At 29.3% G+C, this 24,061-nt stretch overlaps 2 protein-coding genes across 5 annotated transcripts; both read right to left on the bottom strand.

The window, feature by feature from the left end:
* Positions 1–1,688: 1,688 nt before the first annotated feature.
* Positions 1,689–14,470, bottom strand: LOC126881072 (uncharacterized). 3 transcript variants are annotated; one of them, XR_007696714.1, is made up of 7 exons: positions 12,907–14,470; positions 11,461–11,580; positions 8,455–9,628; positions 6,747–6,819; positions 5,719–6,397; positions 3,135–5,217; positions 1,689–1,808 (listed from the first exon to the last, which is right to left on the bottom strand). XR_007696714.1 is itself a non-coding variant. In XM_050645102.1 (7 exons), exons 1-7 carry the CDS (start codon positions 13,004–13,006, stop codon positions 5,181–5,183), a joined length of 2,220 nt encoding a protein of 739 aa, XP_050501059.1. In that variant the 5' UTR covers positions 13,007–14,470; the 3' UTR covers positions 5,036–5,180. The 3 variants fall into 3 exon arrangements, 2 of the variants coding, with proteins under 2 accessions (XP_050501058.1, XP_050501059.1); XM_050645102.1 differs by lacking the exon at positions 1,689–1,808 and adding an exon at positions 5,508–5,544 and having other exon boundaries at positions 5,036–5,217; XM_050645101.1 differs by having other exon boundaries at positions 1,689–5,217.
* A 75-nt stretch (positions 14,471–14,545) lies between these two features.
* On the bottom strand, positions 14,546–24,045 carry LOC114326564 (uncharacterized). 2 transcript variants are annotated; one of them, XM_050645104.1, is made up of 7 exons: positions 22,679–24,045; positions 21,233–21,352; positions 18,227–19,400; positions 16,519–16,591; positions 15,491–16,169; positions 15,280–15,316; positions 14,801–14,989 (listed from the first exon to the last, which is right to left on the bottom strand). In XM_050645104.1, the coding sequence occupies exons 1-7, from the start codon at positions 22,776–22,778 to the stop codon at positions 14,953–14,955; spliced, it is 2,220 nt and encodes a 739-aa protein (XP_050501061.1). In that variant the 5' UTR covers positions 22,779–24,045; the 3' UTR covers positions 14,801–14,952. The 2 variants fall into 2 exon arrangements, with proteins under 2 accessions (XP_050501060.1, XP_050501061.1); XM_050645103.1 differs by lacking the exon at positions 15,280–15,316 and having other exon boundaries at positions 14,546–14,989; positions 22,679–24,043.
* Between the last annotated feature and the right edge of the window lie 16 nt (positions 24,046–24,061).

Here is a 24,061-nt window from a genome sequence, read left to right as displayed (position 1 = left end):
CACATCGGATGTGGACGTCAAAACGTTAATAAAACCATTTTTTTTATTTCCTATTTAGAATAGTTGATTAGAATAGGGCTTTTCATCGATTGTCATTTGTTTCGAGCTTCTGTCATATGTTGTATAATCTGTGTATAATATTAATATACCTACACGGATTATACGATATATGACAGAAGCTCAAAACAAATGACTGTGAATGAAAAGCCCTTTGTTACTAGTGTGTTTTAAATATCATTTTTAGCGACTTAAGAGTGATTTGGATTTGTTTAAACAAATATGTAGGTATATTTTATCATAAAGTATTAATGGAAAAAAATAATATTTCAACAGAAGGTACTCAAAAATGTCATTATACAGCATTAGAAAGCTATTTTGATGTTTTCATTTATTTAACTGAAAATTTGCCACAGATAGCCAAAATACAGGAGTTAAAGTGGTTGAAAGGATTGTTATATTTTTACAATAAAACAATTACATGCAATAATATCAGACTCAAAAACATAGGCGTCTACTTACTGTAAGTAGGTACAATTAACTCTAGAAAATGTCTAGAAAATATAGACGCAGGAAAAAAAATGTTAAAAAAAATTGTAAAAATATGTAAATGCAATTTGTTTAAAACAATTTTGGTTCCTACCATTTTTTTCGAAAAGTTGATATAATAGCGGAGATATTGAACAACAACAACAGCTAGCAGGTCTCACGGTCTCGCCTGTAAAGCATGCGTACTACCTTAAATGTTAATTTTAACAAAAAAAAATGAAAGATATCTATATTGTTTAAAATTCAATTTTCTCCATTTTTGCATAGGTACATTTTTGTCGTACAGTTAACAATAATAAACGAGAAAATTCAATAATTATGTTCTAACTGCCACTATTTTCCCCCTTAACTCGAAAAATATCGACCGCACAAAAAATTTGTAATAAAATAAAAATAGAAAATTATATTTTCAACAATTTCGGTCCTTACATTTTTTCTCGAAAAGTTGAAATTGGCGGAGATATTGATCATAAACGAAATAACGAAACGACGGAATTCATTCGCGATTTTAAATTTACACTAGTACTATTGATCCGCTAAATATTAGAAAAATAAAATTTTGGACAGCTCGGCATGCAATTTAGAACGCTATCCCGACTGGACTATATTTTTTTTAACTCTGCTTTTGCATGTTAGTATGTAACTTTTTATTGTAAGAATTTAAAAATACCTTTAAACACTTACAGTACTCTATTTTGGCTATCTGTAGTTAAATTTTCAGCCAAATCAAAGGATATGCATTTTGGGAATGGAGGAAAATGTAAAAAATGGCGTTTTAACGTTTTCTTCACTAAAATTTGATCTAAAAGATCAAAATATATAACTTGTTCTTATGCTGTATAATGACATGTTTGAGTCTATTCTGTTGAAACATTATCTTTTCCATTAATACTTTATGATAATAGATAGGTACAAATTTATTAAATAAATACCAACACTGTACAATAGCTATAAATGATATTTGAAACACTAAAGGGAAAAAACAACTTTTCAGGCATAAATGTCTTATTTTTGTTTCCCAGAAGCTATACGTACACCAAGTTTCAGACAAATCGGAGACTCAAAGATTTTTTGGATCCAATATTGAGTGGCTTGAAATGAAATCACCCCTACATAAATGTAACGTAATTATTATAAATTACCTGGATGAAATGTCCGGACATGCTCTTTCAAATTGGAGTATTTTGAGAAAGTCTGATTGCATTCATTGCATATAGCTGCTACGTTTTTAACATTTTTTGGTGCCAATTCCTCCAGTTTGTCTAAAGAATAACATAAAAATCATGTCACATAATCATGAGCATAAGTAATAAACAGAATCTTGCTTTTCAAAGCAGTCAGATTTAATGCACTTTTGTCAAAATACTCATATTTATTTAAATTTGTTTTATTTACAAGACATTTTTCAAAAAAAAAATCAAATATTATGTAGAAGAGTAATCAATGATTACTAATCATGCACTTTATGATACCTATCTAGTTTTTTACATAGATATATTGTATACAGTGCGCTGGAATAAGTGTTATCTCCCTTATTAACTTATTTATTTTTAGGACATAAGCAAAACGCTCAGACAGGACGATTTTTAAAATAATCATAGTATATTATAGCATCAATGTTTCGAACTTTACGCGATCCCTCTTCAGGTGACGGACATAACCTTGATTTTTTAAAATGGGAAAGTGCATCATATGACATCTCATTTAAAAGCTTTTGAAATACTGATTACAAAAATATATAACACTTTAATCCTATTTGAGAGCGTAGGCGAAAAATTACGGTCGAATTCTGTTTAAACGCATTCATTTTTTTCGAATCCTGAGAAAGCTAATAGGTATTTTTAAATTTAAACGCAGAATAAACGATTACATTATTACGGAGGGCTGATAGTCCCTTAGAATAAACAAAAAGTTTCTTTTAAATTACATATTTGAAATTAAAAAATGGACTAAATTTTCTCTTTTTTTTTTCACCCCTGTGACTTATTAAAATAAACGTTATAAGTAGACGTTCTCATGATATTTTAACCCTCGATAATACTGTCATATTTCATTCTTCGTTTAAATTTTTCAAAAATACGTATTCGTTTTCTCAGGATTCGAAAAAAATGAATGCGTTTAAACATAATTCCACCGAAATTTTTGCGCCTACTCTCTCAAATAGGATAAAAGTATTATACATTTTTGTAATCAGTATTTCAAAAGCTTTTAAATGAGGTGTCACATGATTTACTTTCCTATTAAAAAAAATCAAAGTTATGCGACTGTCGCCTGAATAGGAATCGCGTAAAGTTCGAAACATTGATGCTGTAATATACTATGATTATTTTAAAAATCGACCTGTCCGAGCGTTTTGCTTATCTACTAAAATTAAAAAAGTTAATAAGGGGGTAACACTTATTCCAAAGCACCGTATAAATAAAATATGCAAATCTCACTGTGTTAAAATACCAAATTATCACAACTATAGTTTTTGTGATGGAAAGATGTTGAGAACCAAATACCCTAACTAATGTCTAAGTATTTTAAAAGATTGATAGCTAGTAATAATTAGTATAGATACATAACAGTTATAAACATGAACTTACCTGGATGGAACTTTTTTACGTGGGCCCTAAGATTTGACTGTTTTGAGAAGGATGGTCCTTTACAAATACAACATATAAAACTTCTCTCGATATTACTCATTTTATTTCGTGTTAGAATATAATAAAATAAGGAAGAAAAACAAAACCAAGAAACTTTATAGTTGGAACTTCACAAGTCACTGAAGTCACACAAAGTTTTAAAAATAAAATAACTTTTCAAAGGTAGGTTTGTGTACTTGCGTCTAGAGAAAACTAATACTATGCTGGCGAGCTTCTAGACAATTGACAGTCAGTCTCTGAGTTTGGCGGCCAATTTGAAAAACATATATTATACACTTAATACATATTTTAAGTTTAACATAGTAATAAATGAAAGACCTCACTTCGCTTGGTCGATTATCTATATAAATGAAATTCAAAATATATTTATTAATCGAATTATATAGTATTAGAAATATTTTAAATAAAAAAACATCGTTATGTATATTATGTATACGATACCTATGTTATAGGTTATTATATAGTTATTGGGGACTTAGCAATTTTACACCAGTATTTTGAATTTCTCTACCAAAAGGTTTGTTTAAACAATAATTTTCCCTTTTAGGTTTTCTCTTATTAACTGAAAACAATCACTTTCGTTTAAGACAATTTTTATTATGTGGAATATTTCTATTTTCCTTTGGACTGTTCTTTAATGTGGTAATGATATAACTTTTATGATGGTTATTTTACTATAATTTATAACTTTCCTATGGTTAATTATTTTATAGAGAAATTCAAAATACTGGTGTAAAATTATTGTTGTAAAATTCAAAATATACTTAACCTAATATACAGTGAGGACGTTTGAGTTGAAATAAATTCATTATCTCGAGAATGGGCGAATTTGGAAAGAAATCCTGAGACAGGTCGATTTTTATTTTTAAATTATGACTTTTTGGCATATATATCATACTAGTGACGTCATCCGCCTGGGCGTGATGACCTAATCGATGATTTTTTTAAATGAGAGTATTGCGTTGTGTGATAGCTCATTTGAAAGGTTATTTAATTCGCTATTCAATAATATAAACTTTAACATAATTATTTAGGTATACAGGGTGTCCAAAAAAATATTTTGGATTAAATTAATTGTGACAAAAAGAATGAATGTAATTCATTTAATTCAAAATACATTTTAGTTCTGTCAGGAAACAGAAATAAATGTTTATTTGACAAATAAATATTGTTTTCGCTTAAATTCAATGTTAAAGCTGCCAACCACATGTCTCTTAGCAGTTTGAACCTGGGATTTAAGCGAAAAGCCACGTTTATTTTGTGAAATAAACATTTTTTCTGACAGCAGTAAAATGTATTTTGAATTAATTAAATTGCTTAGATTTTTTTTTTGTCAAAATATATCGACAAAATATTTTGTCAAAATATGTCGATTATACATATTTACTATATAAATGAAATTCAAAATTTACTTATTAGCCTAACTATAGATACAGCATTAACGACAGATTTCATAATAAAGTTAAAGTGGGCTTTAAATTTAAATTTGGTACGTACCTACCAACTTAAAATTTTAAGTCCACTTTAACTTTATTATGAAACCGAGCGTAATAGCAAAATTTTAAATAAAAAAATTCGATATGTGTAATAGTTATATTACAAATTTATTAAGGATGTAACAATTTTACAGCGGTATTTTGAATATCACTAATAGAAGGTTTGTTAACACGCTGATTTTCCCTTTTAGATTTTTTCTTAACCGAAAACAATCTCCTTTGTTTAACAATATTTTTATTGTGCGGAATCTTTATATTTTCTTCTGGTATTTTTATTGATGTGCTTCCTTCCTTAACTGCGTTTAGCACAGCTTCAATTGGAGCGGTTAAACGTTTGATTTCATTTAGCTCTGTCATTGAGGAGATTTTATCAATTTGATCCCATATCCAGTTTTTTAAATTTAATTTTTCTTTGTCTAACTTGGCATCATTATCACCATCTTCAGTTTCCTTAGAACTTAATACCTTAACTAAATCCTGTATTTTATTTTCAGAAGTACATTCTTGAATTATTAGGGCATTGCCATCTGCAATATAAATAAGATATTGAATATTAAAAAAATCATATTTTGATTGCTACTCAAGTTAAAGCTAACAAAAATTTGAATCAAATAAATTAAATTCTATACCTATACAATACAACAAAGAAATTCAGAAAACAAGCCACCAGAATAACTCTATTATATTAACTAACAGTGTTTACAAAGAAAACCACAAATTTTTTCCAAAAAAGCTAATGCATAATAACTTTTCAAAGCCAAACCACCCCTCATAAAGTTGCTGAAAATATTTATTATCCGTTTAGATCAGTAAATACCTTTGAAACTTTGAAGTTGTCGAGTAAGCTGGATATACTGTAAAATAATTTTATACATTAATTTTAAAATAATTAACGATAGGAAAGTTTTAGATGATATTAAATTATGGTAATATTTTTAAGAATTTGTACATTTTAAAAGTAAATATGCATTATTCTATACCCCTGATTTATTATTTTCATGTATATGTATATTTAAAAGGCAACAAACCTTGATCCGAGTCCGTTTCTGTTATAAGTGATTCTGCATTTTTTTCACCCGGTAGGTGTTGTTCATATCGGCATACTAAATGTATATGTTTACACATATTATATCTGACGCTTGAATCTATACATGTACACGAATATTGGTGAAAGCAAGCATCACATTCCAAGCAAACGATTTTACAAGCACAATCAACTTTCCTTTGCTCTACCAAATATATTTCCTGAGTTGTGGATGAAGGAACTTGCCAAACAGTATCCATTTTTATCACTAAGTTGTGATCAAGTTCTTGGCTTGACTTATGCCTCGACCTTAGTTCTCTCAATTTAGTACACAGTTTACCTTTATGAATTGTTATTAATTGATCAAACAGTTTATCTCTTACAAACTTCAATAGAGCAGAAATAGCCCTATCTAGTCTCTTGTTATGTTTGCCTTTTAGATAGATATACTTTATGGTATGATGCATACGTTCTAAATGCATGTTCGTGTTCAAACCGCTATTTAGACGATAACTATAAGCCCAACTATCAACTTTATTAGCATAATGGATTTTAAAATAATTTGCAAACTCCAAGGTAGCCTCATTTTCGTAGAGGCTTTTTAAAAATGTCTCCAACATAAGTGAAAATGCTTTTACATCCGTTTCTTGAAGCAAGGTACGCAATTGTTGGTAGACCACTACCTAAAAAATTATTAAATTATTAGTTGGTATTTACTAATAGAAGCTTAATTATTATAAATATCATATGAGAGTAGGTACCTAAAATATTATTTTTTGTATTAAAATTGGTGAAAAAATATTATACTTCAGGCGATGACAAGCAAATGAATAAAGATTTACCTATTTTAAGATTTTATTTTAGATCATATTGGCAGTTATTTGATTCATTCTCTATCCTTCAATTAATATATAGAATTGAATTAGTTGAGAGCAATTATTAAATCTGCATGTCACTTTTGCATAATTGATATAAAATGACTTTTAACTAGGTACGTCAATGTATTAATCTACATAAATAAATACAACATACTTGCATATCCTTAGCAGAAATCTTCGAAAGATTCTTCCTCCATGCGCGGTCTACATGCCAACAACAATATAGCCTACAAATTTAAAAAATACAAAACATAAAGTTCACAGATTTAACTAGTGTCTACATGTAGTCACTTGCAAATTATTAGGACCATCTATGAATTTTTACAGAAATCAACTACTATTTCACTACTTTTTGATTAAAAATTATTTTTTAATTTAATCCTTCTATATGTAATATTTAGTAGCAGAGGAAAGTATGCTAAATGTGCAGTCACTGGAGCGCTTTGGGGACCTATTGCGTTGTAAAGAGTAGGTTCTAAAACCAATAAAAATTTACTTATTTTTACGTAAGGAATCCGAATCTGCAAAAAATCCGAATCAACCCAAAAAATGGGGACTCCTATTTAAAATTTTAAAGTAACCCCCCACCCCTCTCCGTGGGGAGTCGTGTCTGGTATCATTCGATAGATTTTTGACAAATATTGAGCACGTATTTTTTAGTGTTTAGATCTATCGTTCATTTCGCGAAATATTCGCTTTTTCTTGTAAAACTTTGTGACTCACCCATTTCCTTACGCTCCGCCCAAATCGTCAGATTTTTGAAATATGTATGCATGTACTTAAATTACCTTATCTTAATCTGGCGATTTCGAGTTTTTCTAAGGATAGATTTTTTTTCCGCCCCTCCCCTTAACGAGCTTCCCTGTGTTTAGAGCCAATATATGGTAGAGGTACATCTACAGGGTACCAGGTTTCTCCCCATATGATAATCTGACGCGCTCGAGTTACTGCAAAAATCCCTGCTTGGGCTCCCCTACCTAAAGTATAATATATTTAATAATAAACTGCAATAAAACATTGGAAAATACATATTACCTACATATTTATTTTTTAATATCTTGTTAAGCCCCGCCCTTTAGCTTTGATTACCGCTTGTACCCGTCTTGGCATATTTTGAATGCACTTAAATTCACTTTGCTTCAATTATTTGTCTTTGGGGTTCCAATAAATATATTAGTTTTTCAATGAAAACAATTTTGCTGATGACTTTTTCATTGGAATTATTCTCGTTTTAACAGATCCCAATCTTTTTTATGGAATTAAGGTCAGGAGCTCAACAAAATATAGAAAAATATATAAATATGTGACATTTTCAAATGTTTTATTGTTGTATATTATTAAATATAAATATTACAGTTATTGTATAAAATTAACAATAACATTACATAGCAAAATTAAATTTAAAAATAATTTATAAACAAAAAGTAGTGGAGTACCTAGTTGATTTTTATAGAAATTCATAGGTGATCATAATAATTTGGTCAAAGACTGAAATAGTATATTAAGTATGGAGAACGGTAAGGGTTTTATACCGATCGAAGACAATTGTTTGGAGGAGGAGCGGAGCGATGACTCCAATTATTGTCTGAGATCGGTTACCCTTAACGTTCGACATGCTTATAAATAACGTTTTTTTGCACGATTGATACCATTATAAATTATAAAAATAAATTAAAATTAAGAGATTTTTTAACTCGACGGTAAGTGAATTACTTACCGTCGAGTTGGAGTACTTACCGTCGAGTTTAATTACTTACCGTCGAGTTGCTAGTAAATGTCACCTACTGACGTAAAATCTGTCACGGTAAACAGTCAAAAATGATCAATCGTGCAAAAAATATACATTTTTTAATAAAACTTACCTGTATTCTGGAGGACTCATAATTTTTATCCATGCATTAAAAAATGATTCTGCCATATCCGACATGAATACTTTGGGCGAAATTTTTGATTGCAAACTTTTTCTAATACAAGAAAATAATATGCACATAACGTCTTCATCTGTTCTATTGGATATCATAAATGCACATGGAAATCCCTCTCGCATATCATCAAGAACCAATAATGTTACCAATTCAAATCCGTAACTAGTTATTCCGTGTGTTCCGTCTACACAAATGCAATCACCCCCAAATTTGTCAAGCATCTCCTTTTGACCTTCGGTCATTAGAATTAAAACAAAATCTTCTCTTTTTAAACATGAGTGCTCTTCTGATAAATCATCTTGCGGTTTATAGAAAAGTACACTATTACTTTTTTGTAGTTCATTTACCCATGCTTGGACACTTATGGCATCATTCCTATGTCTGACAGGTGTTGCATTTAGATTGTATGTTTGTTCAATATTATGCAAATCTTTTTTAGTTAGAAGATGAATCCTTGAAAAATTTGCACTTGTCATAGAATCTCTAATTTCATCTAAAATGGCAGCTAATGGAATCTTTGCAGCTATTTTACTAGCTAATTCCCGCTTTTTTTCCTGACTTAAAAATAAATGACCTAAGTTATTCTGATGTCCAATATGCATCTTAACATAATCTACCTTGCAGATATTTGCTTCTTGAATGACTGTAATATTGGCTGGACAGAAAGCATTTATTTTGTTAGAGCCTTTGTATTTTAAATGTCTTTTATTGTTTCCTTTAGCAATGTATTTTCCTGACCTATGACAATTATATATTGTTTTAGTGCCATTTGAAACATTACTGGAACTACGATTCTTTACAAAAAATGATCTAGTTGTTTTTTCCTCTTCCAATTTCCAAAAATGAAATTCTTCTAATGAATTAAATTGCATATTTTCAGCTTTAACAACAACTTCATGCTTTTCTCCAAAATGGTGTATTAACTTCGATTTGATATCTTCATATTTACATAAAGGACACTTCAATTGTTTGGGCTTACGGTGGGAAACAATTTTCGGAGTTGTATGTATTTTCTTATGAGCGTTGAAATTTGCTAAACCCGAAAATTGCTTGGAACATTCACTGCATTTGTAAAGATAAAACTTATCTTTGATTAAGACTTCCATTTTTTCTAAAACAAATAAATTAATTCAATAGTAGTAATGTTATGTTGTTCTGAAGCTATTTCACTGTGGCATTTTTGTAATCAACTAGTCTAAGTGGGAAATAAGCCACAACTTAACTAAAAACAGTATTTTATTAACGTTTCGACGTCCACATCGGATGTGGACGTCAAAACGTTAATAAAACCATTTTTTTTATTTCCTATTTAGAATAGTTGATTAGAATAGGGCTTTTCATCGATTGTCATTTGTTTCGAGCTTCTGTCATATGTTGTATAATCTGTGTATAATATTAATATACCTACACGGATTATACGATATATGACAGAAGCTCAAAACAAATGACTGTGAATGAAAAGCCCTTTGTTACTAGTGTGTTTTAAATATCATTTTTAGCGACTTAAGAGTGATTTGGATTTGTTTAAACAAATATGTAGGTATATTTTATCATAAAGTATTAATGGAAAAAAATAATATTTCAACAGAAGGTACTCAAAAATGTCATTATACAGCATTAGAAAGCTATTTTGATGTTTTCATTTATTTAACTGAAAATTTGCCACAGATAGCCAAAATACAGGAGTTAAAGTGGTTGAAAGGATTGTTATATTTTTACAATAAAACAATTACATGCAATAATATCAGACTCAAAAACATAGGCGTCTACTTACTGTAAGTAGGTACAATTAACTCTAGAAAATGTCTAGAAAATATAGACGCAGGAAAAAAAATGTTAAAAAAAATTGTAAAAATATGTAAATGCAATTTGTTTAAAACAATTTTGGTTCCTACCATTTTTTTCGAAAAGTTGATATAATAGCGGAGATATTGAACAACAACAACAGCTAGCAGGTCTCACGGTCTCGCCTGTAAAGCATGCGTACTACCTTAAATGTTAATTTTAACAAAAAAAAATGAAAGATATCTATATTGTTTAAAATTCAATTTTCTCCATTTTTGCATAGGTACATTTTTGTCGTACAGTTAACAATAATAAACGAGAAAATTCAATAATTATGTTCTAACTGCCACTATTTTCCCCCTTAACTCGAAAAATATCGACCGCACAAAAAATTTGTAATAAAATAAAAATAGAAAATTATATTTTCAACAATTTCGGTCCTTACATTTTTTCTCGAAAAGTTGAAATTGGCGGAGATATTGATCATAAACGAAATAACGAAACGACGGAATTCATTCGCGATTTTAAATTTACACTAGTACTATTGATCCGCTAAATATTAGAAAAATAAAATTTTGGACAGCTCGGCATGCAATTTAGAACGCTATCCCGACTGGACTATATTTTTTTTAACTCTGCTTTTGCATGTTAGTATGTAACTTTTTATTGTAAGAATTTAAAAATACCTTTAAACACTTACAGTACTCTATTTTGGCTATCTGTAGTTAAATTTTCAGCCAAATCAAAGGATATGCATTTTGGGAATGGAGGAAAATGTAAAAAATGGCGTTTTAACGTTTTCTTCACTAAAATTTGATCTAAAAGATCAAAATATATAACTTGTTCTTATGCTGTATAATGACATGTTTGAGTCTATTCTGTTGAAACATTATCTTTTCCATTAATACTTTATGATAATAGATAGGTACAAATTTATTAAATAAATACCAACACTGTACAATAGCTATAAATGATATTTGAAACACTAAAGGGAAAAAACAACTTTTCAGGCATAAATGTCTTATTTTTGTTTCCCAGAAGCTATACGTACACCAAGTTTCAGACAAATCGGAGACTCAAAGATTTTTTGGATCCAATATTGAGTGGCTTGAAATGAAATCACCCCTACATAAATGTAACGTAATTATTATAAATTACCTGGATGAAATGTCCGGACATGCTCTTTCAAATTGGAGTATTTTGAGAAAGTCTGATTGCATTCATTGCATATAGCTGCTACGTTTTTAACATTTTTTGGTGCCAATTCCTCCAGTTTGTCTAAAGAATAACATAAAAATCATGTCACATAATCATGAGCATAAGTAATAAACAGAATCTTGCTTTTCAAAGCAGTCAGATTTAATGCACTTTTGTCAAAATACTCATATTTATTTAAATTTGTTTTATTTACAAGACATTTTTCAAAAAAAAAATCAAATATTATGTAGAAGAGTAATCAATGATTACTAATCATGCACTTTATGATACCTATCTAGTTTTTTACATAGATATATTGTATACAGTGCGCTGGAATAAGTGTTATCTCCCTTATTAACTTATTTATTTTTAGGACATAAGCAAAACGCTCAGACAGGACGATTTTTAAAATAATCATAGTATATTATAGCATCAATGTTTCGAACTTTACGCGATCCCTCTTCAGGTGACGGACATAACCTTGATTTTTTAAAATGGGAAAGTGCATCATATGACATCTCATTTAAAAGCTTTTGAAATACTGATTACAAAAATATATAACACTTTAATCCTATTTGAGAGCGTAGGCGAAAAATTACGGTCGAATTCTGTTTAAACGCATTCATTTTTTTCGAATCCTGAGAAAGCTAATAGGTATTTTTAAATTTAAACGCAGAATAAACGATTACATTATTACGGAGGGCTGATAGTCCCTTAGAATAAACAAAAAGTTTCTTTTAAATTACATATTTGAAATTAAAAAATGGACTAAATTTTCTCTTTTTTTTTTCACCCCTGTGACTTATTAAAATAAACGTTATAAGTAGACGTTCTCATGATATTTTAACCCTCGATAATACTGTCATATTTCATTCTTCGTTTAAATTTTTCAAAAATACGTATTCGTTTTCTCAGGATTCGAAAAAAATGAATGCGTTTAAACATAATTCCACCGAAATTTTTGCGCCTACTCTCTCAAATAGGATAAAAGTATTATACATTTTTGTAATCAGTATTTCAAAAGCTTTTAAATGAGGTGTCACATGATTTACTTTCCTATTAAAAAAAATCAAAGTTATGCGACTGTCGCCTGAATAGGAATCGCGTAAAGTTCGAAACATTGATGCTGTAATATACTATGATTATTTTAAAAATCGACCTGTCCGAGCGTTTTGCTTATCTACTAAAATTAAAAAAGTTAATAAGGGGGTAACACTTATTCCAAAGCACCGTATAAATAAAATATGCAAATCTCACTGTGTTAAAATACCAAATTATCACAACTATAGTTTTTGTGATGGAAAGATGTTGAGAACCAAATACCCTAACTAATGTCTAAGTATTTTAAAAGATTGATAGCTAGTAATAATTAGTATAGATACATAACAGTTATAAACATGAACTTACCTGGATGGAACTTTTTTACGTGGGCCCTAAGATTTGACTGTTTTGAGAAGGATGGTCCTTTACAAATACAACATATAAAACTTCTCTCGATATTACTCATTTTATTTCGTGTTAGAATATAATAAAATAAGGAAGAAAAACAAAACCAAGAAACTTTATAGTTGGAACTTCACAAGTCACTGAAGTCACACAAAGTTTTAAAAATAAAATAACTTTTCAAAGGTAGGTTTGTGTACTTGCGTCTAGAGAAAACTAATACTATGCTGGCGAGCTTCTAGACAATTGACAGTCAGTCTCTGAGTTTGGCGGCCAATTTGAAAAACATATATTATACACTTAATACATATTTTAAGTTTAACATAGTAATAAATGAAAGACCTCACTTCGCTTGGTCGATTATCTATATAAATGAAATTCAAAATATATTTATTAATCGAATTATATAGTATTAGAAATATTTTAAATAAAAAAACATCGTTATGTATATTATGTATACGATACCTATGTTATAGGTTATTATATAGTTATTGGGGACTTAGCAATTTTACACCAGTATTTTGAATTTCTCTACCAAAAGGTTTGTTTAAACAATAATTTTCCCTTTTAGGTTTTCTCTTATTAACTGAAAACAATCACTTTCGTTTAAGACAATTTTTATTATGTGGAATATTTCTATTTTCCTTTGGACTGTTCTTTAATGTGGTAATGATATAACTTTTATGATGGTTATTTTACTATAATTTATAACTTTCCTATGGTTAATTATTTTATAGAGAAATTCAAAATACTGGTGTAAAATTATTGTTGTAAAATTCAAAATATACTTAACCTAATATACAGTGAGGACGTTTGAGTTGAAATAAATTCATTATCTCGAGAATGGGCGAATTTGGAAAGAAATCCTGAGACAGGTCGATTTTTATTTTTAAATTATGACTTTTTGGCATATATATCATACTAGTGACGTCATCCGCCTGGGCGTGATGACCTAATCGATGATTTTTTTAAATGAGAGTATTGCGTTGTGTGATAGCTCATTTGAAAGGTTATTTAATTCGCTATTCAATAATATAAACTTTAACATAATTATTTAGGTATACAGGGTGTCCAAAAAAATATTTTGGATTAAATTAATTGTGACAAAAAGAATGAATGTAATTCATTTAATTCAAAATACATTTTAGTTCTGTCAGGAAACAGAAATAAATGTTTATTTGACAAATAAATATTGTTTTCGCTTAAATTCAATGTTAAAGCTGCCAACCACATGTCTCTTAGCAGTTTGAACCTGGGATTTAAGCGAAAAGCCACGTTTATTTTGTGAAATAAACATTTTTTCTGACAGCAGTAAAATGTATTTTGAATTAATTAAATTGCTTAGATTTTTTTTTTGTCAAAATATATCGACAAAATATTTTGTCAAAATATGTCGATTATACATATTTACTATATAAATGAAATTCAAAATTTACTTATTAGCCTAACTATAGATACAGCATTAACGACAGATTTCATAATAAAGTTAAAGTGGGCTTTAAATTTAAATTTGGTACGTACCTACCAACTTAAAATTTTAAGTCCACTTTAACTTTATTATGAAACCGAGCGTAATAGCAAAATTTTAAATAAAAAAATTCGATATGTGTAATAGTTATATTACAAATTTATTAAGGATGTAACAATTTTACAGCGGTATTTTGAATATCACTAATAGAAGGTTTGTTAACACGCTGATTTTCCCTTTTAGATTTTTTCTTAACCGAAAACAATCTCCTTTGTTTAACAATATTTTTATTGTGCGGAATCTTTATATTTTCTTCTGGTATTTTTATTGATGTGCTTCCTTCCTTAACTGCGTTTAGCACAGCTTCAATTGGAGCGGTTAAACGTTTGATTTCATTTAGCTCTGTCATTGAGGAGATTTTATCAATTTGATCCCATATCCAGTTTTTTAAATTTAATTTTTCTTTGTCTAACTTGGCATCATTATCACCATCTTCAGTTTCCTTAGAACTTAATACCTTAACTAAATCCTGTATTTTATTTTCAGAAGTACATTCTTGAATTATTAGGGCATTGCCATCTGCAATATAAATAAGATATTGAATATTAAAAAAATCATATTTTGATTGCTACTCAAGTTAAAGCTAACAAAAATTTGAATCAAATAAATTAAATTCTATACCTATACAATACAACAAAGAAATTCAGAAAACAAGCCACCAGAATAACTCTATTATATTAACTAACAGTGTTTACAAAGAAAACCACAAATTTTTTCCAAAAAAGCTAATGCATAATAACTTTTCAAAGCCAAACCACCCCTCATAAAGTTGCTGAAAATATTTATTATCCGTTTAGATCAGTAAATACCTTTGAAACTTTGAAGTTGTCGAGTAAGCTGGATATACTGTAAAATAATTTTATACATTAATTTTAAAATAATTAACGATAGGAAAGTTTTAGATGATATTAAATTATGGTAATATTTTTAAGAATTTGTACATTTTAAAAGTAAATATGCATTATTCTATACCCCTGATTTATTATTTTCATGTATATGTATATTTAAAAGGCAACAAACCTTGATCCGAGTCCGTTTCTGTTATAAGTGATTCTGCATTTTTTTCACCCGGTAGGTGTTGTTCATATCGGCATACTAAATGTATATGTTTACACATATTATATCTGACGCTTGAATCTATACATGTACACGAATATTGGTGAAAGCAAGCATCACATTCCAAGCAAACGATTTTACAAGCACAATCAACTTTCCTTTGCTCTACCAAATATATTTCCTGAGTTGTGGATGAAGGAACTTGCCAAACAGTATCCATTTTTATCACTAAGTTGTGATCAAGTTCTTGGCTTGACTTATGCCTCGACCTTAGTTCTCTCAATTTAGTACACAGTTTACCTTTATGAATTGTTATTAATTGATCAAACAGTTTATCTCTTACAAACTTCAATAGAGCAGAAATAGCCCTATCTAGTCTCTTGTTATGTTTGCCTTTTAGATAGATATACTTTATGGTATGATGCATACGTTCTAAATGCATGTTCGTGTTCAAACCGCTATTTAGACGATAACTATAAGCCCAACTATCAACTTTATTAGCATAATGGATTTTAAAATAATTTGCAAACTCCAAGGTAGCCTCATTTTCGTAGAGGCTTTTTAAAAATGTCTCCAACATAAGTGAAAATGCTTTTACATCCGTTTCTTGAAGCAAGGTACGCAATTGTTGGTAGACCACTACCTAAAAAATTATTAAATTATTAGTTGGTATTTACTAATAGAAGCTTAATTATTATAAATATCATATGAGAGTAGGTACCTAAAATATTATTTTTTGTATTAAAATTGGTGAAAAAATATTATACTTCAGGCGATGACAAGCAAATGAATAAAGATTTACCTATTTTAAGATTTTATTTTAGATCATATTGGCAGTTATTTGATTCATTCTCTATCCTTCAATTAATATATAGAATTGAATTAGTTGAGAGCAATTATTAAATCTGCATGTCACTTTTGCATAATTGATATAAAATGACTTTTAACTAGGTACGTCAATGTATTAATCTACATAAATAAATACAACATACTTGCATATCCTTAGCAGAAATCTTCGAAAGATTCTTCCTCCATGCGCGGTCTACATGCCAACAACAATATAGCCTACAAATTTAAAAAATACAAAACATAAAGTTCACAGATTTAACTAGTGTCTACATGTAGTCACTTGCAAATTATTAGGACCATCTATGAATTTTTACAGAAATCAACTACTATTTCACTACTTTTTGATTAAAAATTATTTTTTAATTTAATCCTTCTATATGTAATATTTAGTAGCAGAGGAAAGTATGCTAAATGTGCAGTCACTGGAGCGCTTTGGGGACCTATTGCGTTGTAAAGAGTAGGTTCTAAAACCAATAAAAATTTACTTATTTTTACGTAAGGAATCCGAATCTGCAAAAAATCCGAATCAACCCAAAAAATGGGGACTCCTATTTAAAATTTTAAAGTAACCCCCCACCCCTCTCCGTGGGGAGTCGTGTCTGGTATCATTCGATAGATTTTTGACAAATATTGAGCACGTATTTTTTAGTGTTTAGATCTATCGTTCATTTCGCGAAATATTCGCTTTTTCTTGTAAAACTTTGTGACTCACCCATTTCCTTACGCTCCGCCCAAATCGTCAGATTTTTGAAATATGTATGCATGTACTTAAATTACCTTATCTTAATCTGGCGATTTCGAGTTTTTCTAAGGATAGATTTTTTTTCCGCCCCTCCCCTTAACGAGCTTCCCTGTGTTTAGAGCCAATATATGGTAGAGGTACATCTACAGGGTACCAGGTTTCTCCCCATATGATAATCTGACGCGCTCGAGTTACTGCAAAAATCCCTGCTTGGGCTCCCCTACCTAAAGTATAATATATTTAATAATAAACTGCAATAAAACATTGGAAAATACATATTACCTACATATTTATTTTTTAATATCTTGTTAAGCCCCGCCCTTTAGCTTTGATTACCGCTTGTACCCGTCTTGGCATATTTTGAATGCACTTAAATTCACTTTGCTTCAATTATTTGTCTTTGGGGTTCCAATAAATATATTAGTTTTTCAATGAAAACAATTTTGCTGATGACTTTTTCATTGGAATTATTCTCGTTTTAACAGATCCCAATCTTTTTTATGGAATTAAGGTCAGGAGCTCAACAAAATATAGAAAAATATATAAATATGTGACATTTTCAAATGTTTTATTGTTGTATATTATTAAATATAAATATTACAGTTATTGTATAAAATTAACAATAACATTACATAGCAAAATTAAATTTAAAAATAATTTATAAACAAAAAGTAGTGGAGTACCTAGTTGATTTTTATAGAAATTCATAGGTGATCATAATAATTTGGTCAAAGACTGAAATAGTATATTAAGTATGGAGAACGGTAAGGGTTTTATACCGATCGAAGACAATTGTTTGGAGGAGGAGCGGAGCGATGACTCCAATTATTGTCTGAGATCGGTTACCCTTAACGTTCGACATGCTTATAAATAACGTTTTTTTGCACGATTGATACCATTATAAATTATAAAAATAAATTAAAATTAAGAGATTTTTTAACTCGACGGTAAGTGAATTACTTACCGTCGAGTTGGAGTACTTACCGTCGAGTTTAATTACTTACCGTCGAGTTGCTAGTAAATGTCACCTACTGACGTAAAATCTGTCACGGTAAACAGTCAAAAATGATCAATCGTGCAAAAAATATACATTTTTTAATAAAACTTACCTGTATTCTGGAGGACTCATAATTTTTATCCATGCATTAAAAAATGATTCTGCCATATCCGACATGAATACTTTGGGCGAAATTTTTGATTGCAAACTTTTTCTAATACAAGAAAATAATATGCACATAACGTCTTCATCTGTTCTATTGGATATCATAAATGCACATGGAAATCCCTCTCGCATATCATCAAGAACCAATAATGTTACCAATTCAAATCCGTAACTAGTTATTCCGTGTGTTCCGTCTACACAAATGCAATCACCCCCAAATTTGTCAAGCATCTCCTTTTGACCTTCGGTCATTAGAATTAAAACAAAATCTTCTCTTTTTAAACATGAGTGCTCTTCTGATAAATCATCTTGCGGTTTATAGAAAAGTACACTATTACTTTTTTGTAGTTCATTTACCCATGCTTGGACACTTATGGCATCATTCCTATGTCTGACAGGTGTTGCATTTAGATTGTATGTTTGTTCAATATTATGCAAATCTTTTTTAGTTAGAAGATGAATCCTTGAAAAATTTGCACTTGTCATAGAATCTCTAATTTCATCTAAAATGGCAGCTAATGGAATCTTTGCAGCTATTTTACTAGCTAATTCCCGCTTTTTTTCCTGACTTAAAAATAAATGACCTAAGTTATTCTGATGTCCAATATGCATCTTAACATAATCTACCTTGCAGATATTTGCTTCTTGAATGACTGTAATATTGGCTGGACAGAAAGCATTTATTTTGTTAGAGCCTTTGTATTTTAAATGTCTTTTATTGTTTCCTTTAGCAATGTATTTTCCTGACCTATGACAATTATATATTGTTTTAGTGCCATTTGAAACATTACTGGAACTACGATTCTTTACAAAAAATGATCTAGTTGTTTTTTCCTCTTCCAATTTCCAAAAATGAAATTCTTCTAATGAATTAAATTGCATATTTTCAGCTTTAACAACAACTTCATGCTTTTCTCCAAAATGGTGTATTAACTTCGATTTGATATCTTCATATTTACATAAAGGACACTTCAATTGTTTGGGCTTACGGTGGGAAACAATTTTCGGAGTTGTATGTATTTTCTTATGAGCGTTGAAATTTGCTAAACCCGAAAATTGCTTGGAACATTCACTGCATTTGTAAAGATAAAACTTATCTTTGATTAAGACTTCCATTTTTTCTAAAACAAATAAATTAATTCAATAGTAGTAATGTTATGTTGTTCTGAAGCTATTTCACTGTGGCATTTTTGTAATCAACTAGTCTAAGTGGGAAATAAGCCACAACTTAACTAAAAACAGTATTTTATTAACGTTTCGACGTCCACATCGGATGTGGACGTCAAAACGTTAATAAAACCATTTTTTTTATTTCCTATTTAGAATAGTTGATTAGAATAGGGCTTTTCATCGATTGTCATTTGTTTCGAGCTTCTGTCATATGTTGTATAATCTGTGTATAATATTAATATACCTACACGGATTATACGATATATGACAGAAGCTCAAAACAAATGACTGTGAATGAAAAGCCCTTTGTTACTAGTGTGTTTTAAATATCATTTTTAGCGACTTAAGAGTGATTTGGATTTGTTTAAACAAATATGTAGGTATATTTTATCATAAAGTATTAATGGAAAAAAATAATATTTCAACAGAAGGTACTCAAAAATGTCATTATACAGCATTAGAAAGCTATTTTGATGTTTTCATTTATTTAACTGAAAATTTGCCACAGATAGCCAAAATACAGGAGTTAAAGTGGTTGAAAGGATTGTTATATTTTTACAATAAAACAATTACATGCAATAATATCAGACTCAAAAACATAGGCGTCTACTTACTGTAAGTAGGTACAATTAACTCTAGAAAATGTCTAGAAAATATAGACGCAGGAAAAAAAATGTTAAAAAAAATTGTAAAAATATGTAAATGCAATTTGTTTAAAACAATTTTGGTTCCTACCATTTTTTTCGAAAAGTTGATATAATAGCGGAGATATTGAACAACAACAACAGCTAGCAGGTCTCACGGTCTCGCCTGTAAAGCATGCGTACTACCTTAAATGTTAATTTTAACAAAAAAAAATGAAAGATATCTATATTGTTTAAAATTCAATTTTCTCCATTTTTGCATAGGTACATTTTTGTCGTACAGTTAACAATAATAAACGAGAAAATTCAATAATTATGTTCTAACTGCCACTATTTTCCCCCTTAACTCGAAAAATATCGACCGCACAAAAAATTTGTAATAAAATAAAAATAGAAAATTATATTTTCAACAATTTCGGTCCTTACATTTTTTCTCGAAAAGTTGAAATTGGCGGAGATATTGATCATAAACGAAATAACGAAACGACGGAATTCATTCGCGATTTTAAATTTACACTAGTACTATTGATCCGCTAAATATTAGAAAAATAAAATTTTGGACAGCTCGGCATGCAATTTAGAACGCTATCCCGACTGGACTATATTTTTTTTAACTCTGCTTTTGCATGTTAGTATGTAACTTTTTATTGTAAGAATTTAAAAATACCTTTAAACACTTACAGTACTCTATTTTGGCTATCTGTAGTTAAATTTTCAGCCAAATCAAAGGATATGCATTTTGGGAATGGAGGAAAATGTAAAAAATGGCGTTTTAACGTTTTCTTCACTAAAATTTGATCTAAAAGATCAAAATATATAACTTGTTCTTATGCTGTATAATGACATGTTTGAGTCTATTCTGTTGAAACATTATCTTTTCCATTAATACTTTATGATAATAGATAGGTACAAATTTATTAAATAAATACCAACACTGTACAATAGCTATAAATGATATTTGAAACACTAAAGGGAAAAAACAACTTTTCAGGCATAAATGTCTTATTTTTGTTTCCCAGAAGCTATACGTACACCAAGTTTCAGACAAATCGGAGACTCAAAGATTTTTTGGATCCAATATTGAGTGGCTTGAAATGAAATCACCCCTACATAAATGTAACGTAATTATTATAAATTACCTGGATGAAATGTCCGGACATGCTCTTTCAAATTGGAGTATTTTGAGAAAGTCTGATTGCATTCATTGCATATAGCTGCTACGTTTTTAACATTTTTTGGTGCCAATTCCTCCAGTTTGTCTAAAGAATAACATAAAAATCATGTCACATAATCATGAGCATAAGTAATAAACAGAATCTTGCTTTTCAAAGCAGTCAGATTTAATGCACTTTTGTCAAAATACTCATATTTATTTAAATTTGTTTTATTTACAAGACATTTTTCAAAAAAAAAATCAAATATTATGTAGAAGAGTAATCAATGATTACTAATCATGCACTTTATGATACCTATCTAGTTTTTTACATAGATATATTGTATACAGTGCGCTGGAATAAGTGTTATCTCCCTTATTAACTTATTTATTTTTAGGACATAAGCAAAACGCTCAGACAGGACGATTTTTAAAATAATCATAGTATATTATAGCATCAATGTTTCGAACTTTACGCGATCCCTCTTCAGGTGACGGACATAACCTTGATTTTTTAAAATGGGAAAGTGCATCATATGACATCTCATTTAAAAGCTTTTGAAATACTGATTACAAAAATATATAACACTTTAATCCTATTTGAGAGCGTAGGCGAAAAATTACGGTCGAATTCTGTTTAAACGCATTCATTTTTTTCGAATCCTGAGAAAGCTAATAGGTATTTTTAAATTTAAACGCAGAATAAACGATTACATTATTACGGAGGGCTGATAGTCCCTTAGAATAAACAAAAAGTTTCTTTTAAATTACATATTTGAAATTAAAAAATGGACTAAATTTTCTCTTTTTTTTTTCACCCCTGTGACTTATTAAAATAAACGTTATAAGTAGACGTTCTCATGATATTTTAACCCTCGATAATACTGTCATATTTCATTCTTCGTTTAAATTTTTCAAAAATACGTATTCGTTTTCTCAGGATTCGAAAAAAATGAATGCGTTTAAACATAATTCCACCGAAATTTTTGCGCCTACTCTCTCAAATAGGATAAAAGTATTATACATTTTTGTAATCAGTATTTCAAAAGCTTTTAAATGAGGTGTCACATGATTTACTTTCCTATTAAAAAAAATCAAAGTTATGCGACTGTCGCCTGAATAGGAATCGCGTAAAGTTCGAAACATTGATGCTGTAATATACTATGATTATTTTAAAAATCGACCTGTCCGAGCGTTTTGCTTATCTACTAAAATTAAAAAAGTTAATAAGGGGGTAACACTTATTCCAAAGCACCGTATAAATAAAATATGCAAATCTCACTGTGTTAAAATACCAAATTATCACAACTATAGTTTTTGTGATGGAAAGATGTTGAGAACCAAATACCCTAACTAATGTCTAAGTATTTTAAAAGATTGATAGCTAGTAATAATTAGTATAGATACATAACAGTTATAAACATGAACTTACCTGGATGGAACTTTTTTACGTGGGCCCTAAGATTTGACTGTTTTGAGAAGGATGGTCCTTTACAAATACAACATATAAAACTTCTCTCGATATTACTCATTTTATTTCGTGTTAGAATATAATAAAATAAGGAAGAAAAACAAAACCAAGAAACTTTATAGTTGGAACTTCACAAGTCACTGAAGTCACACAAAGTTTTAAAAATAAAATAACTTTTCAAAGGTAGGTTTGTGTCACAAAATATCTGGATTCTTAAACATGTGTTTGAAAGACAAAGAAAAAAAATCAAACTACATAGGATACAATTGAAAACAAAGACTTTAGGAACATCGGCGCAGCGGGTGTCGGCTGACCACTTATGAAAGTTAAGAAGACCAAATGTCCAGATGGTTGAAAGAGGACAAAAGCAATAATCTTTTTACCAGAGAGAAAATGAAATATGTATTAAGCTGTTTATTTTAAATCTTTTTTATTAATAATTCACCTAAAGCACATGATTAAAATTTCACACGATTTTCTTGTCTAGAATTTAAGTGGGTAGGTAATTTATTATATTAGTTGCTGAAACTGGAGTGGTTTGATGTTTTACTTTCATCACTTTTCCGTCAAAATGTGCCCAAATGTGTGGTGTTGTTATGAGTATGTAAAATTAAGTGGTACCCGCTATAAATCATTACTTACACAATAAAGTTTATTTTGATATCAATGCCCTAATAATTTAAGAATCTACTTCTGAAAATAAAATACAGAACATATTAAGGAAACTGAAGATGGTGATAATGCATGATCCCAAGTTAGACAAAGAAAAATTACATTTAAAAAACTGGCTTGATATGTGCTCAAATTGATCTAATTTCCTCAATGACAGAATGAAATAAAACAAAACGTTTAACCGTTCATTGAAGCTGTGCTAAATGCAGAAGGAAGCAGATCAATAATAGTACTAGAGGAAAATAGAAATATTCCGCGCAATAACAATATTACTAAACAAAGGAAATTAGGTTAAGAAAAAACTCAAAATTGGCGTTTGAACAAACCTTCTATTAAAGAAATTCCAAATAATGATGTAAAATTGCTACATTCCCATTGTCTTATAACTAATACATATTATTGATGTTTTGTATTTAAAACCTTGCTAATGCTTTACAATTAGGTATTTAAAGTATATTTTGAATTTCACTTATATAAATAATCGAACAAGCGAATGAGATCTTTTATTTACTGTCTTAAATAATATATTTATTATAAATATGCTTTTCAAATATTGCCCGCCAAATCATGACTAGACTGTCAATTGTCTAGAAGCTCGCCAGCTAAAGTATTATGTTTTCGCTAGCCGCGAGTGGAAAAAAATTTTCCATCCTCTAAGCGCCTAACTTAACG

Source organism: Diabrotica virgifera, chromosome 3, assembly GCF_917563875.1.
Source record: "Diabrotica virgifera virgifera chromosome 3, PGI_DIABVI_V3a".
NCBI lineage: Eukaryota > Metazoa > Arthropoda > Insecta > Coleoptera > Chrysomelidae > Diabrotica > Diabrotica virgifera.
This window is presented reverse-complemented; position numbering and strand designations above follow the sequence as displayed.

What these genes read in the sequence shown, in the direction of transcription:
- LOC126881072 (XM_050645101.1), bottom strand. Translation starts at nt 13,006, where the DNA reads ATGAGTAATATCGAGAGAAGTTTTATATGTTGTATTTGTAAAGGACCA. An exon ending in CGTAAAAAAGTTCCATCCAG is followed by an intron (nt 11,581 to 12,906) that starts GTAAGTTCATGT and finishes GTTATTCTTTAG; the next exon opens with ACAAACTGGAGGAATTGGCA. An exon ending in ATGAGTCCTCCAGAATACAG is followed by an intron (nt 6,820 to 8,454) that starts GTAAGTTTTATT and finishes TTAAATTTGTAG; the next exon opens with GCTATATTGTTGTTGGCATG.
- LOC114326564 (XM_050645103.1), bottom strand. Translation starts at nt 22,778, where the DNA reads ATGAGTAATATCGAGAGAAGTTTTATATGTTGTATTTGTAAAGGACCA. An exon ending in CGTAAAAAAGTTCCATCCAG is followed by an intron (nt 21,353 to 22,678) that starts GTAAGTTCATGT and finishes GTTATTCTTTAG; the next exon opens with ACAAACTGGAGGAATTGGCA. An exon ending in TGTCCGGACATTTCATCCAG is followed by an intron (nt 19,401 to 21,232) that starts GTAATTTATAAT and finishes TATTTGTTTTAG; the next exon opens with AAAAAATGGAAGTCTTAATC.